The sequence below is a fragment of the Coregonus lavaretus genome (genome assembly GCF_964263955.1).
Source record: "Coregonus lavaretus genome assembly, contig: HAP1_SCAFFOLD_1172, whole genome shotgun sequence".
Taxonomy (NCBI): domain Eukaryota; kingdom Metazoa; phylum Chordata; class Actinopteri; order Salmoniformes; family Salmonidae; genus Coregonus; species Coregonus lavaretus.
Genome location: NW_028164687.1, coordinates 42,737 through 59,225, shown reverse-complemented (window position 1 = coordinate 59,225; position 16,489 = coordinate 42,737). Strand labels below are relative to the sequence as shown.

Here is a 16,489-nt window from a genome sequence, read left to right as displayed (position 1 = left end):
CCCCGTGTGGTTCTGGGATTTTTGCTCACCGTTCTTGTGATCATTTTGACCCCACGGGGTGAGATCTTGCGTGGAGCCCCAGATCGAGGGAGATTATCAGTGGTCTTGTATGTCTTCCATTTCCTAATAATTGCTCCCACAGTTGATTTCTTCAAACCAAGCTGCTTACCTATTGCAGATTCAGTCTTCCCAGCCTGGTGCAGGTCTACAATTTTGTTTCTGGTGTCCTTTGACAGCTCTTTGGTCTTGGCCATAGTGGAGTTTGGAGTGTGACTGTTTGAGGTTGTGGACAGGTGTCTTTTATACTGATAACAAGTTCAAACAGGTGCCATTAATACAGGTAACGAGTGGAGGACAGATGAGCCTCTTAAATAAGAAGTTACAGGTCTGTGAGAGCCAGAAATCTTGCTTGTTTGTAGGTGACCAAATACTTATTTTCCACCATAATTTGCAAATAAATTCATTAAAAATCCTACAATGTGATTTTCTTGATTTTTTCCCCTCAATTTGTCTGTCATAGTTGACGTGTACCTATGATGAAAATTACAGGCCTCTCTCATCTTTTTAAGTGGGAGAACTTGCACAATTGGTGGCTGACTAAATACTTTTTTCCCCCACTGTAGTTTATTGTCGGGGACAGCCCTAGTACATGTAACCCATTCCAATGTGGACTAGCTACTAGCAGATCAACTCACCAACACCTGTGTTGTCTAAGTTGAAATCATTTGGAATCATGGATGAAAATGAGGTATTTGTCTGACAGTGTTCAGGTCTGTTGTGAACAGCCAATAGCAGGGCTGAAAGTCAGTCATGTGACAGCAGGGAAAATATGTTAGAGGGACAATAGAGCCCTGAGTACCAGGCCATTAGGACCTGATGGTTAGAGGGACAATAGAGCCCTGAGTACCAGGCCATTAGGACCTGATGGTTAGGGGGACAATAGAGCCCTGAGTACCAGGCCATTAGGACCTGATGGTTAGAGGGACAATAGAGCCCTGAGTACCAGGCCATTAGGACCTGATGGTTAGAGGGACAATAGAGCCCTGAGTACCAGGCCATTAGGAACTGATGGTTAGAGGGACAATAGAGCCCTGAGTACCAGGCCATTAGGACCTGATGGTTAGAGGGACAATAGAGCCCTGAGTACCAGGCCATTAGGACCTGATGGTTAGAGGGACAATAGAGCCCTGAGTACCAGACCATTAGGACCTGATGGTTAGAGGGACAATAGAGCCCTGAGTACCAGGCCATTAGGACCTGATGGTCGTTAGCCAGTTGGGCTCTACCAATGCATGTCCACAGGACCTGATGATCGTTAGGCAGTTGGGCTCTACCAATGCATGTCCACAGGACCTGATGGTCGTTAGCCAGTTGGGCTCTACCAATGCATGTCCAAAGGTCCTGATGATCGTTAGCCAGTTGGGCTCTACCAATGCATGTCCAAAGGACCTGATGATCGTTAGCCAGTTGGGCTCTACCAATGCATGTCCAAAGGACCTGATGGTCGTTAGCCAGTTGGGCTCTACCAATGCATGTCCAAAGGACCTGATGATCGTTAGCCAGTTGGGCTCTACCAATGCATGTCCACAGGACCTGATGATCGTTAGCCAGTTGGGCTCTACCAATGCATGTCCACAGGACCTGATGATCGTTAGCCAGTTGGGCTCTACCAATGCATGTCCACAGGACCTGATGATCGTTAGCCAGTTGGGCTCTACCAATGCATGTCCACAGGACCTGATGATCGTTAGCCAGTTGGGCTCTACCAATGCATGTCCACAGGACCTGATGATCGTTAGCCAGTTGGGCTCTACCAATGCATGTCCACAGGACCTGATGATCGTTAGCCAGTTGGGCTCTACCAATGCATGTCCACAGGACCTGATGATCGTTAGCCAGTTGGGCTCTACCAATGCATGTCCACAGGACCTGATGATCGTTAGCCAGTTGGGCTCTACCAATGCATGTCCACAGGACCTGATGATCGTTAGCCAGTTGGGCTCTACCAATGCATGTCCACAGGACCTGATGATCGTTAGCCAGTTGGGCTCTACCAATGCATGTCCACAGGACCTGATGATCGTTAGCCAGTTGGGCTCTACCAATGCATGTCCACAGGACCTGATGATCGTTAGCCAGTTGGGCTCTACCAATGCATGTCCAAAGGACCTGATGATCGTTAGCCAGTTGGGCTCTACCAATGCATGTCCACAGGACCTGATGATCGTTAGCCAGTTGGGCTCTACCAATGCATGTCCACAGGACCTGATGATCGTTAGCCAGTTGGGCTCTACCAATGCATGTCCACAGGACCTGATGATCGTTAGCCAGTTGGGCTCTACCAATGCATGTCCACAGGACCTGATGATCGTTAGCCAGTTGGGCTCTACCAATGCATGTCCAAAGGTCCTGATGATCGTTAGCCAGTTGGGCTCTACCAATGCATGTCCACAGGACCTGATGATCGTTAGCCAGTTGGGCTCTACCAATGCATGTCCAAAGGACCTGATGATCGTTAGCCAGTTGGGCTCTACCAATGCATGTCCACAGGACCTGATGATCGTTAGCCAGTTGGGCTCTACCAATGCATGTCCACAGGACCTGATGATCGTTAGCCAGTTGGGCTCTACCAATGCATGTCCACAGGACCTGATGATCGTTAGCCAGTTGGGCTCTACCAATGCATGTCCAAAGGACCTGATGATCGTTAGCCAGTTGGGCTCTACCAATGCATGTCCACAGGACCTGATGATCGTTAGCCAGTTGGGCTCTACCAATGCATGTCCAAAGGACCTGATGGTCGTTAGCCAGTTGGGCTCTACCAATGCATGTCCACAGGACCTGATGGTCGTTAGCCAGTTGGGCTCTACCAATGCATGTCCACAGGACCTGATGATCGTTAGCCAGTTGGGCTCTACCAATGCATGTCCACAGGACCTGATGATCGTTAGCCAGTTGGGCTCTACCAATGCATGTCCACAGGACCTGATGATCGTTAGCCAGTTGGGCTCTACCAATGCATGTCCAAAGGACCTGATGATCGTTAGCCAGTTGGGCTCTACCAATGCATGTCCACAGGACCTGATGATCGTTAGCCAGTTGGGCTCTACCAATGCATGTCCACAGGACCTGATGATCGTTAGCCAGTTGGGCTCTACCAATGCATGTCCACAGGACCTGATGATCGTTAGCCAGTTGGGCTCTACCAATGCATGTCCACAGGACCTGATGGTCGTTAGCCAGTTGGGCTCTACCAATGCATGTCCAAAGGACCTGATGATCGTTAGCCAGTTGGGCTCTACCAATGCATGTCCACAGGACCTGATGATCGTTAGCCAGTTGGGCTCTACCAATGCATGTCCAAAGGACCTGATGGTCATTAGCCAGTTGGGCTCTACCAATGCATGTCCACAGGACCTGATGGTCGTTAGCCAGTTGGGCTCTACCAATGCATGTCCACAGGACCTGATGATCGTTAGCCAGTTGGGCTCTACCAATGCATGTCCACAGGACCTGATGATCGTTAGCCAGTTGGGCTCTACCAATGCATGTCCAAAGGACCTGATGATCGTTAGGCAGTTGGGCTCTACCAATGCATGTCCACAGGACCTGATGGTCGTTAGCCAGTTGGGCTCTACCAATGCATGTCCAAAGGACCTGATGATCGTTAGCCAGTTGGGCTCTACCAATGCATGTCCACAGGACCTGATGATCGTTAGCCAGTTGGGCTCTACCAATGCATGTCCAAAGTGCATAAGAGGAGATTACCGTGACTCAACGGTCACATAGAATTCTACAGCGGTCATGACTCATGACTGCCAGTGTGGCGGTAATTTGGTCACCACTACAGCCCTAGACACAGAACAGCACAGCACAGTGTATGTAGCATGAATGGGCTAAGGCACAGCACAGCACAGTGTATGTAGCATGAATGGGCTAAGGCACAGCACAGTGTATGTAGCATGAATGGGCTAAGGCACAGCACAGCACAGCACAGTGTATGTAGCATGAATGGGCTAAGGCACAGCACAGCACAGTGTATGTAGCATGAATGGGCTAAGGCACAGCACTGTGTATGTAGCATGAATGGGCTAAGGCACAGCACTGTGTATGTAGCATGAATGGGCTAAGGCACAGCACAGCACAGCACAGTGTATGTAGCATGAATGGGCTAAGGCACAGCACTGTGTATGTAGCATGAATGGGCTAAGGCACAGCATAGAACAGTGTATATAGCATGAATGGGCTAAGGCACAGCACAGCACAGTGTATATAGCATGAATGGGCTAAGGCACAGCACAGCACAGTGTATGTAGCATGAATGGGCTAAGGCACAGCACAGCACAGCACAGTGTATGTAGCATGAATGGGCTAAGGCACAGCACAGCACAGTGTATGTAGCATGAATGGGCTAAGGCACAGCACAGCACAGTGTATATAGCATGAATGGGCTAAGGCACAGCACAGCACAGTGTATATAGCATGAATGGGCTAAGGCACAGCACAGCACAGCACAGTGTATGTAGCATGAATGGGCTAAGGCACAGCACAGCACAGTGTATATAGCATGAATGGGCTAAGGCACAGCACAGAACAGTGTATGTAGCATGAATGGGCTAAGGCACAGCACAGCACAGTGTATGTAGCATGAATGGGCTAAGGCACAGCACAGTGTATGTAGCATGAATGGGCTAAGGCACAGCATAGAACAGTGTATATAGCATGAATGGGCTAAGGCACAGCACAGAACAGTGTATGTAGCATGAATGGGCTAAGGCACAGCACAGAACAGTGTATGTAGCATGAATGGGCTAAGGCACAGCACAGCACAGTGTATGTAGCATGAATGGGCTAAGGCACAGCACAGTGTATGTAGCATGAATGGGCTAAGGCACAGCATAGAACAGTGTATATAGCATGAATGGGCTAAGGCAGTGTGTTGTCTGCAAGTAAAGAGAGATCTAAAGATCCAATAGTGAATGACAGATATATACATAATAAATCTCTAATTCACTATACTACAAACAATATGCATGTAATAGTAGCATGGCTGTAATGGCTTCCTGCTATACAAGACAACCCAATGGCAGGCTATACAACGTGACTTCACTCATTAAAGATCAAAGGGGAGCCGTCCACAACTTCAAACCAGGACTGTGATCCTCACACAACTGAATAAACTTGATATGTAAACTTCTAAACAGTTTGCAATGAAATACCCATATATAATATAATAATATGCCATTTAGCAGACGCTTTTATCCAAAGCGACTTACAGTCATGCGTGCATACATTTTTTGTGTGTATGGGTGGTCCCGGGGATCGAACCCACTACCTTGGCGTTACAAGCGCCATGCTCTACCAGCTGAGCTCCAGAGGACCAAGCGCCGTGCTCTACCAGCTGAGCTCCAGAGGACCAAGCACCATGCTCTACCAGCTGAGCTCCAGAGGACCAAGCACCATGCTCTACCAGCTGAGCTCCAGAGGACCAAGCGCCGTGCTCTACCAGCTGAGCTCCAGAGGACCAAGCGCCGTGCTCTACCAGCTGAGCTCCAGAGGACCAAGCACCATGCTCTACCAGCTGAGCTCCAGAGGACCAAGCGCCGTGCTCTACCAGCTGAGCTCCAGAGGACCAAGCGCCGTGCTCTACCAGCTGAGCTCCAGAGGACCAAGCGCCGTGCTCTACCAGCTGAGCTCCAGAGGACCAAGCGCCGTGCTCTACCAGCTGAGCTCCAGAGGACCAAGCGCCGTGCTCTACCAGCTGAGCTCCAGAGGACCAAGCGCCGTGCTCTACCAGCTGAGCTCCAGAGGACCAAGCGCCGTGCTCTACCAGCTGAGCTACAGAGGACCACATCTATATAATTACAGGGCATATAAACAAAGTACTGGGGGACATTATCATATAGAAATACAGGGCTAAATGGCCAAAATGATATGACACTGAAAACGGAGCTAGCAAGCCCGCAGCAGCTAGCTCGCGGTAGCTCGTGCTAAACACTTAATTAGAAGAACCATAAAATATGACAATAACATAGGTAAGTGCATAAACACATGAATGTAGAATATGGGTTAGGGTTAGGGTTAGGGTTAGGGTTATATGGACTTACATATCAGCAAGGACGCACACTGGCCTTGGCTCACACAACGAGAGCTGGAACTTCCTGTCACTAGACTCCTCTAACAGAACGAGAGCTAACTGGTGGGAAAACACAGGATGGCTGGAACTTCCTGTCACTAGACTCCTCTAACAGAACGAGAGCTAACTGGTGGGAAAACACAGGATGGCTGGAACTTCCTGTCACTAGACTCCTCTAACAGAACGAGAGCTAACTGGTGGGAAAACACAGGATGGCTGGAACTTCCTGTCACTAGACTCCTCTAACAGAACGAGAGCTAACTGGTGGGAAAACACAGGATGGCTGGAACTTTCTGTCACTAGACTCCTCTAACAGAACGAGAGCTAACTGGTGGGAAAACACAGGATGGCTGGAACTTCCTGTCACTAGACTCCTCTAACACAACGAGAGCTAACTGGTGGGAAAACACAGGATGGCTGGAACTTCCTGTCACTAGACTCCTCTAACAGAACGAGAGCTAACTGGTGGGAAAACACAGGATGGCTGGAACTTCCTGTCACTAGACTCCTCTAACAGAACGAGAGCTAACTGGTGGGAAAACACAGGATGGCTGGAACTTCCTGTCACTAGACTCCTCTAACAGAACGAGAGCTAACTGGTGGGAAAACACAGGATGGCTGGAACTTCCTGTCACTAGACTCCTCTAACACAACGAGAACTAACTGGTGGGAAAACACAGGATGGCTGGAACTTCCTGTCACTAGACTCCTCTAACAGAACGAGAGCTAACTGGTGGGAAAACACAGGATGGCTGGAACTTCCTGTCACTAGACTCCTCTAACAGAACGAGAGCTAACTGGTGGGAAAACACAGGATGGCTGGAACTTCCTGTCACGAGACTCCTCTAACAGAACGAGAGCTAACTGGTGGGAAAACACAGGATGGCTGGAACTTCCTGTCACTAGACTCCTCTAACAGAACGAGAGCTAACTGGTGGGAAAACACAGGATGGCTGGAACTTCCTGTCACTAGACTCCTCTAACAGAACGAGAGCTAACTGGTGGGAAAACACAGGATGGCTGGAACTTCCTGTCACTAGACTCCTCTAACAGAACGAGAGCTAACTGGTGGGAAAACACAGGATGGCTGGAACTTCCTGTCACTAGACTCCTCTAACAGAACGAGAGCTAACTGGTGGGAAAACACAGGATGGCTGGAACTTCCTGTCACTAGACTCCTCTAACAGAACGAGAGCTAACTGGTGGGAAAACACAGGATGGCTGGAACTTCCTGTCACTAGACTCCTCTAACAGAACGAGAGCTAACTGGTGGGAAAACACAGGATGGCTGGAACTTCCTGTCACTAGACTCCTCTAACAGAACGAGAGCTAACTGGTGGGAAAACACAGGATGGCTGGAACTTTCTGTCACTAGACTCCTCTAACACAACGAGAGCTAACTGGTGGGAAAACACAGGATGGCTGGAACTTCCTGTCACTAGACTCCTCTAACAGAACGAGAGCTAACTGGTGGGAAAACACAGGATGGCTGGAACTTCCTGTCACTAGACTCCTCTAACAGAACGAGAGCTAACTGGTGGGAAAACAAAGGATGGCTGGAACTTCCTGTCACTAGACTCCTCTAACAGAACGAGAGCTAACTGGTGGGAAAACACAGGATGGCTGGAACTTTCTGTCACTAGACTCCTCTAACACAACGAGAGCTAACTGGTGGGAAAACACAGGATGGCTGGAACTTCCTGTCACTAGACTCCTCTAACAGAACGAGAGCTAACTGGTGGGAAAACACAGGATGGCTGGAACTTTCTGTCACTAGACTCCTCTAACAGAACGAGAGCTAACTGGTGGGAAAACACAGGATGGCTGGAACTTCCTGTCACTAGACTCCTCTAACAGAACGAGAGCTAACTGGTGGGAAAACACAGGATGGCTGGAACTTCCTGTCACTAGACTCCTCTAACAGAACGAGAGCTAACTGGTGGGAAAACACAGGATGGCTGGAACTTCCTGTCACTAGACTCCTCTAACAGAACGAGAGCTAACTGGTGGGAAAACACAGGATGGCTGGAACTTCCTGTCACTAGACTCCTCTAACAGAACGAGAGCTAACTGGTGGGAAAACACAGGATGGCTGGAACTTCCTGTCACTAGACTCCTCTAACAGAACGAGAGCTAACTGGTGGGAAAACACAGGATGGCTGGAACTTCCTGTCACTAGACTCCTCTAACAGAACGAGAGCTAACTGGTGGGAAAACACAGCATGGCTGGAACTTCCTGTCACTAGACTCCTCTAACAGAACGAGAGCTAACTGGTGGGAAAACACAGGATGGCTGGAACTTCCTGTCACTAGACTCCTCTAACAGAACGAGAGCTAACTGGTGGGAAAACACAGGATGGCTGGAACTTCCTGTCACTAGACTCCTCTAACAGAACGAGAGCTAACTGGTGGGAAAACACAGGATGGCTGGAACTTCCTGTCACTAGACTCCTCTAACAGAACGAGAGCTAACTGGTGGGAAAACACAGGATGGCTGGAACTTCCTGTCACTAGACTCCTCTAACAGAACGAGAGCTAACTGGTGGGAAAACACAGGATGGCTGGAACTTCCTGTCACTAGACTCCTCTAACAGAACGAGAGCTAACTGGTGGGAAAACACAGGATGGCTGGAACTTCCTGTCACTAGACTCCTCTAACAGAACGAGAGCTAACTGGTGGGAAAACACAGGATGGCTGGAACTTCCTGTCACTAGACTCCTCTAACAGAACGAGAGCTAACTGGTGGGAAAACACAGGATGGCTGGAACTTCCTGTCACTAGACTCCTCTAACAGAACGAGAGCTAACTGGTGGGAAAACACAGGATGGCTGGAACTTCCTGTCACTAGACTCCTCCAACAGAACGAGAGCTAACTGGTGGGAAAACACAGGATGGCTGGAACTTCCTGTCACTAGACTCCTCTAACAGAACGAGAGCTAACTGGTGGGAAAACACAGGATGGCTGGAACTTCCTGTCACTAGACTCCTCTAACACAACGAGAGCTAACTGGTGGGAAAACACAGGATGGCTGGAACTTCCTGTCACTAGACTCCTCTAACAGAACGAGAGCTAACTGGTGGGAAAACACAGGATGGCTGGAACTTCCTGTCACTAGACTCCTCTAACAGAACGAGAGCTAACTGGTGGGAAAACACAGGATGGCTGGAACTTCCTGTCACTAGACTCCTCTAACAGAACGAGAGCTAACTGGTGGGAAAACACAGGATGGCTGGAACCTTCTGTCACTAGACTCCTCTAACAGAACGAGAGCTAACTGGTGGGAAAACACAGGATGGCTGGAACTTCCTGTCACGAGACTTCTCTAACAGAACGAGAGCTAACTGGTGGGAAAACACAGGATGGCTGGAACTTCCTGTCACTAGACTCCTCTAACACAACGAGAGCTAACTGGTGGGAAAACACAGGATGGCTGGAACTTCCTGTCACGAGACTCCTCTAACAGAACGAGAGCTAACTGGTGGGAAAACACAGGATGGCTGGAACTTTCTGTCACTAGACTCCTCTAACAGAACGAGAGCTAACTGGTGGGAAAACACAGGATGGCTGGAACTTTCTGTCACTAGACTCCTCTAACACAACGAGAGCTAACTGGTGGGAAAACACAGGATGGCTGGAACTTCCTGTCACTAGACTCCTCTAACAGAACGAGAGCTAACTGGTGGGAAAACACAGGATGGCTGGAACTTTCTGTCACTAGACTCCTCTAACAGAACGAGAGCTAACTGGTGGGAAAACACAGGATGGCTGGAACTTCCTGTCACTAGACTCCTCTAACAGAACGAGAGGTAACTGGTGGGAAAACACAGGATGGCTGGAACTTCCTGTCACTAGACTCCTCTAACACAACGAGAGCTAACTGGTGGGAAAACACAGGATGGCTGGAACTTCCTGTCACTAGACTCCTCTAACAGAACGAGAGCTAACTGGTGGGAAAACACAGGATGGCTGGAACTTTCTGTCACTAGACTCCTCTAACAGAACGAGAACTAACTGGTGGGAAAACACAGGATGGCTGGAACTTCCTGTCACTAGACTCCTCTAACAGAACGAGAGCTAACTGGTGGGAAAACACAGGATGGCTGGAACTTCCTGTCACTAGACTCCTCTAACAGAACGAGAGCTAACTGGTGGGAAAACACAGGATGGCTGGAATTTCCTGTCAATAGACTCCTCTAACAGAACGAGAGGTAACTGGTGGGAAAACACAGGATGGCTGGAACTTCCTGTCACTAGACTCCTCTAACAGAACGAGAGGTAACTGGTGGGAAAACACAGGATGGCTGGAACTTCCTGTCACTAGACTCCTCTAACAGAACGAGAGCTAACTGGTGGGAAAACACAGGATGGCTGGAACTTCCTGTCACTAGACTCCTCTAACACAACGAGAGCTAACTGGTGGGAAAACACAGGATGGCTGGAACTTCCTGTCACTAGACTCCTCTAACAGAACGAGAGCTAACTGGTGGGAAAACAAAGGATGGCTGGAACTTCCTGTCACGAGACTCCTCTAACAGAACGAGAGCTAACTGGTGGGAAAACACAGGATGGCTGGAACTTCCTGTCACTAGACTCCTCTAACAGAACGAGAGCTAACTGGTGGGAAAACACAGGATGGCTGGAATTTCCTGTCACAAGACTCCTCTAACAGAACGAGAGCTAACTGGTGGGAAAACACAGGATGGCTGGAACTTCCTGTCACTAGACTCCTCTAACAGAACGAGAGCTAACTGGTGGGAAAACACAGGATGGCTGGAACTTCCTGTCACTAGACTCCTCTAACAGAACGAGAGCTAACTGGTGGGAAAACACAGGATGGCTGGAACTTCCTGTCACTAGACTCCTCTAACAGAACGAGAGCTAACTGGTGGGAAAACACAGGATGGCTGGAACCTTCTGTCACTAGACTCCTCTAACAGAACGAGAGCTAACTGGTGGGAAAACACAGGATGGCTGGAACTTCCTGTCACGAGACTCCTCTAACAGAACGAGAGCTAACTGGTGGGAAAACACAGGATGGCTGGAACTTCCTGTCACTAGACTCCTCTAACACAACGAGAGCTAACTGGTGGGAAAACACAGGATGGCTGGAACTTCCTGTCACGAGACTCCTCTAACAGAACGAGAGCTAACTGGTGGGAAAACACAGGATGGCTGGAACTTCCTGTCACTAGACTCCTCTAACAGAACGAGAGCTAACTGGTGGGAAAACACAGGATGGCTGGAACTTCCTGTCACTAGACTCCTCTAACAGAACGAGAGCTAACTGGTGGGAAAACACAGGATGGCTGGAACTTCCTGTCACTAGACTCCTCTAACAGAACGAGAGCTAACTGGTGGGAAAACACAGGATGGCTGGAACTTCCTGTCACTAGACTCCTCTAACAGAACGAGAGCTAACTGGTGGGAAAACACAGGATGGCTGGAACTTCCTGTCACTAGACTCCTCTAACAGAACGAGAGCTAACTGGTGGGAAAACACAGGATGGCTGGAACTTTCTGTCACTAGACTCCTCTAACACAACGAGAGCTAACTGGTGGGAAAACACAGGATGGCTGGAACTTCCTGTCACTAGACTCCTCTAACAGAACGAGAGCTAACTGGTGGGAAAACACAGGATGGCTGGAACTTCCTGTCACTAGACTCCTCTAACAGAACGAGAGCTAACTGGTGGGAAAACACAGGATGGCTGGAACTTCCTGTCACTAGACTCCTCTAACACAACGAGAGCTAACTGGTGGGAAAACACAGGATGGCTGGAACTTCCTGTCACTAGACTCCTCAGCTGATGTTCTCTGAGCTGGAGATCACCCAGCATGCTCTGCTCCACTTCACAGCTCTGATACGATCACCCAGCATGCTCTGCTCCACTTCACAGCTCTGATACGATCACCCAGCATGCTCTGCTCCACTTCACAGCTCTGATACGATCACCCAGCATGCTCTGCTCCACTTCACAGCTCTGATACGATCACCCAGCATGCTCTGCTCCACTTCACAGCTCTGATACGATCACCCAGCATGCTCTGCTCCACTTCACAGCTCTGATACGATCACCCAGCATGCTCTGCTCCACTTCACAGCTCTGATACGATCACCCAGCATGCTCTGCTCCACTTCACAGCTCTGATACCACCAACTTCTCTCTATTGTCCTATGATAAGTAGTATTTCTTCACAGCCTTTGGTAGTCATTCTGTCTGTATATACTGTAGGTAGTATATATATGTGTTTACCTGTTCCCAGAGTGGAGGAGTTCTATGCGGGAGGCGTCTCCCTTTGCCAGTCTGAAGTCTCCTGTGTACAACACCGTCCCCTGGGCCCCCTCTACCAAGAACCTACACACAAACACAAACACACACACTGGGGTTGGGTGATAACCCACACACTAGGGTTGGGTGATAACCTACAGACACTAGGGTTGGGTGATAACCCACACACACTAGGGTTGGGTGATAACCTACAGACACTAGGGTTGGGTGATAACCTACAGACACTAGGGTTGGGTGATAACCTACAGACACTGGGGTTGGGTGATAACCTACAGACACTAGGGTTGGGCGATAGTCTACACACACAAGGGTTGGGTGATAACCTACACACACTGGGGTTGGGTGATAACCTACAGACACACACAAGGGTTGGGTGATAACCTACAGACACTAGGGTTGGGCGATAGTCTACACACACAAGGGTAGGGTGATAACCTACAGACACACACAAGGGTTGGGTGATAACCTACAGACACACACTGGGGTTGGGTGATAACCTACAGACACACACTGGGGTTGGGTGATAACCTACAGACACACACTAGGGTTGGGTGATAACCTACACACACTAGGGTTGGGTGATAACCTACAGACACTGGGGTTGGGCGATAACCCACACACACTAGGGTTGGGCGATAGTCTACACACACAAGGGTTGGGTGATAACCTACAGACACACACTAGGGTTGGGTGATAACCCACACACACAAGGGTTGGGTGATAACCTACAGACACACACTGGGGTTGGGTGATAACCTACAGACACACACTGGGGTTGGGTGATAACCTACAGACACACACTAGTGTTGGGTGATAACCTACAGACACACACCAGGGTTGGGTGATAACCTAGAGACACACACTGGGGTTGGGTGATAACCTACAGACACACACTGGGGTTGGGTGATAACCTACAGACACACACTGGGGTTGGGTGATAACCTACAGACACACACTAGGGTTGGGTGATAACCTACAGACACACACTGGGGTTGGGTGATAACCCACAGACACACGCTAGGGTTGGGTGATAACCTACAGACACACACTAGGGTTGGGTGATAACCTACAGACACTAGGGTTGGGCGATAACCTACACACACTGGGGTTGGGTGATAACCTACAGACACACACTAGGGTTGGGTGATAACCCACAGACACACACTGGGGTTGGGTGATAACCCACACACACTGGGGTTGGGTGATAACCCACACACACTGGGGTTGGGTGATAACCCACACACACTGGGGTTGGGTGATAACCCACACACACTGGGGTTGGGTGATAACCCACACACACTGGGGTTGGGTGATAACCCACACACACTGGGGTTGGGCGATAACCTACAGACACACACTGTGGTTGGGTGATAACCTACAGACACACACTAGGGTTGGGTGATAACCTACAGACACACACTGGGGTTGGGTGATAACCCACAGACACACACTGGGGTTGGGTGATAACCTACAGACACACACTAGGGTTGGGTGATAACCCACAGACACACACTGGGGTTGGGTGATAACCTACAGACACACACTAGGGTTGGGTGATAACCTACAGACACACACTGGGGTTGGGTGATAACCTACAGACACACACTAGGGTTGGGTGATAACCCACACACACTGGGGTTGGGTGATAACCTACAGACACACACTAGGGTTGGGTGATAACCCACACACACTGGGGTTGGGTGATAACCCACAGACACACACTAGGGTTGGGTGATAACCCACAGACACACACTAGGGTTGGGTGATAACCCACAGACACACACTGGGGTTGGGTGATAACCTACAGACACTGGGGTTGGGTGATAACCTACAGACACTGGGGTTGGGTGATAACCTACAGACACACACTAGGGTTGGGTGATAACCTACAGACACACACTAGGGTTCGGTGATAACCTACAGACACACACTGGGGTTGGGTGATAACCTACAGACACACACTGGGGTTGGGTGATAACCTAAAGACACACACTGGGGTTGGGTGATAACCTACACACACAAGGGTTGGGTGATAACCCACACACACTGGGGTTGGGTGATAACCTACACACACTAGGGTTGGGTGATAACCCACAGACACACACTAGGGTTGGGTGATAACCCACAAACACACACTAGGGTTGGGTGATAACCTACAGACACACACTAGGGTTGGGTGATAACCTACAGACACTAGGGTTGGGTGATAACCTACAGACACACACTAGGGTTGGGTGATAACCTACAGACACACACTAGGGTTGGGTGATAACCTACAGACACACACTAGGGTTGGGTGATAACCCACAGACACACACTAGGGTCGGGTGATAACCTACAGACACACACTAGGGTTGGGTGATAACCCACAGACACACACTAGGGTTGGGTGATAACCCACAGACACACACTAGGGTTGGGTGATAACCCACAGACACACACTAGGGTTGGGTGATAACCCACAGACACACACTAGGGTTGGGTGATAACCCACAGACACACACTAGGGTTGGGTGATAACCTACAGACACACACTAGGGTTGGGTGATAACCTACAGACACACACTAGGGTTGGGTGATAACCTACAGACACACACTAGGGTTGGGTGATAACCCACACACACTGGGGTTGGGTGATAACCCACACACACTAGGGTTGGGTGATAACCTACAGACACACACTGGGGTTGGGTGATAACCTACAGACACACACTAGGGTTGGGTGATAACCTACAGACACACACTAGGGTTGGGTGATAACCTACAGACACACACTAGGGTTGGGTGATAACCTACAGACACACACTAGGGTTGGGTGATAACCTACAGACACACACTAGGGTTGGGTGATAACCTACATACACACACTAGGGTTGGGTGATAACCTACAGACACACACTGGGGTTGGGTGATAACCTACAGACACACACTGGGGTTGGGTGATAACCTACAGACACACACTAGGGTTGGGTGATAACCCACAGACACACACTAGGGTTGGGTGATAACCCACAGACACACACTAGGGTTGGGTGATAACCCACAGACACACACTAGGGTTGGGTGATAACCTACAGACACACACTAGGGTTGGGTGATAACCTACAGACACACACTGGGGTTGGGTGATAACCCACACACACACTGGGGTTGGGTGATAACCCACACACACTAGGGTTGGGTGATAACCTACAGACACACACTAGGGTTGGGTGATAACCTACAGACACACACTGGGGTTGGGTGATAACCTACAGACACACACTGGGGTTGGGTGATAACCTACAGAGACACACTAGGGTTGGGCGATAACCTACAGACACTAGGGTTGGGTGATAGTCTACACACACACACTGGGGTTTGGTGATAACCTACAGACACACACTGGGGTTGGGTGATAACCTACAGACACACACTAGGGTTGGGTGATAACCTACAGACACACACTGGGGTTGGGCGATAACCTACAGACACTAGGGTTGGGTGATAACCTACAGACACACACTGGGGTTGGGTGATAACCTACAGACACACACTGGGGTTGGGTGATAACCTACAGACACACACTGGGGTTGGGTGATAGTCTACACACACAAGGGTTGGGTGATAACCTACAGACACACACTGGGGTTGGGTGATAACCTACAGACACACACTAGGGTTGGGCGATAACCTACAGACACACACTGGGGTTGGGTGATAACCTACAGACACACACTGGGGTTTGGTGATAGTCTACACACACAAGGGTTGGGTGATAACCTACAGACACACACTAGGGTTGGGCGATAACCTACAGACACACGCTGGGGTTGGGCGATAACCTACAGACACACACTGGGGTTGGGTGATAACCTACAGACACACACTAGGGTTGGGTGATAACCCACAGACACACACTAGGGTTGGGTGATAACCTACAGACACACACTAGGGTTGGGTGATAACCTACAGACACACACTAGGGTTGGGTGATAACCTACAGACACACACTAGGGTTGGGTGATAACCCACACACACTGGGGTTGGGTGATAACCCACACAAACTAGGGTTGGGTGAT

At 49.6% G+C, this 16,489-nt stretch overlaps 1 protein-coding gene across 1 annotated transcript in view; it reads right to left on the bottom strand.

The window, feature by feature from the left end:
* The window catches only part of dclre1c (DNA cross-link repair 1C, PSO2 homolog), a gene marked incomplete at both ends in the record, with an annotated part of 55,181 nt that overhangs the window by 29,893 nt on the left and 8,799 nt on the right, over window positions 1–16,489 (bottom strand). Inside the window, one exon of the mRNA XM_084191795.1 lies at window positions 12,393–12,494. Within this exon, the coding sequence (XP_084047921.1) occupies window positions 12,393–12,494 (102 nt within the window). The remainder of the gene's footprint in view (window positions 1–12,392; window positions 12,495–16,489) is intronic.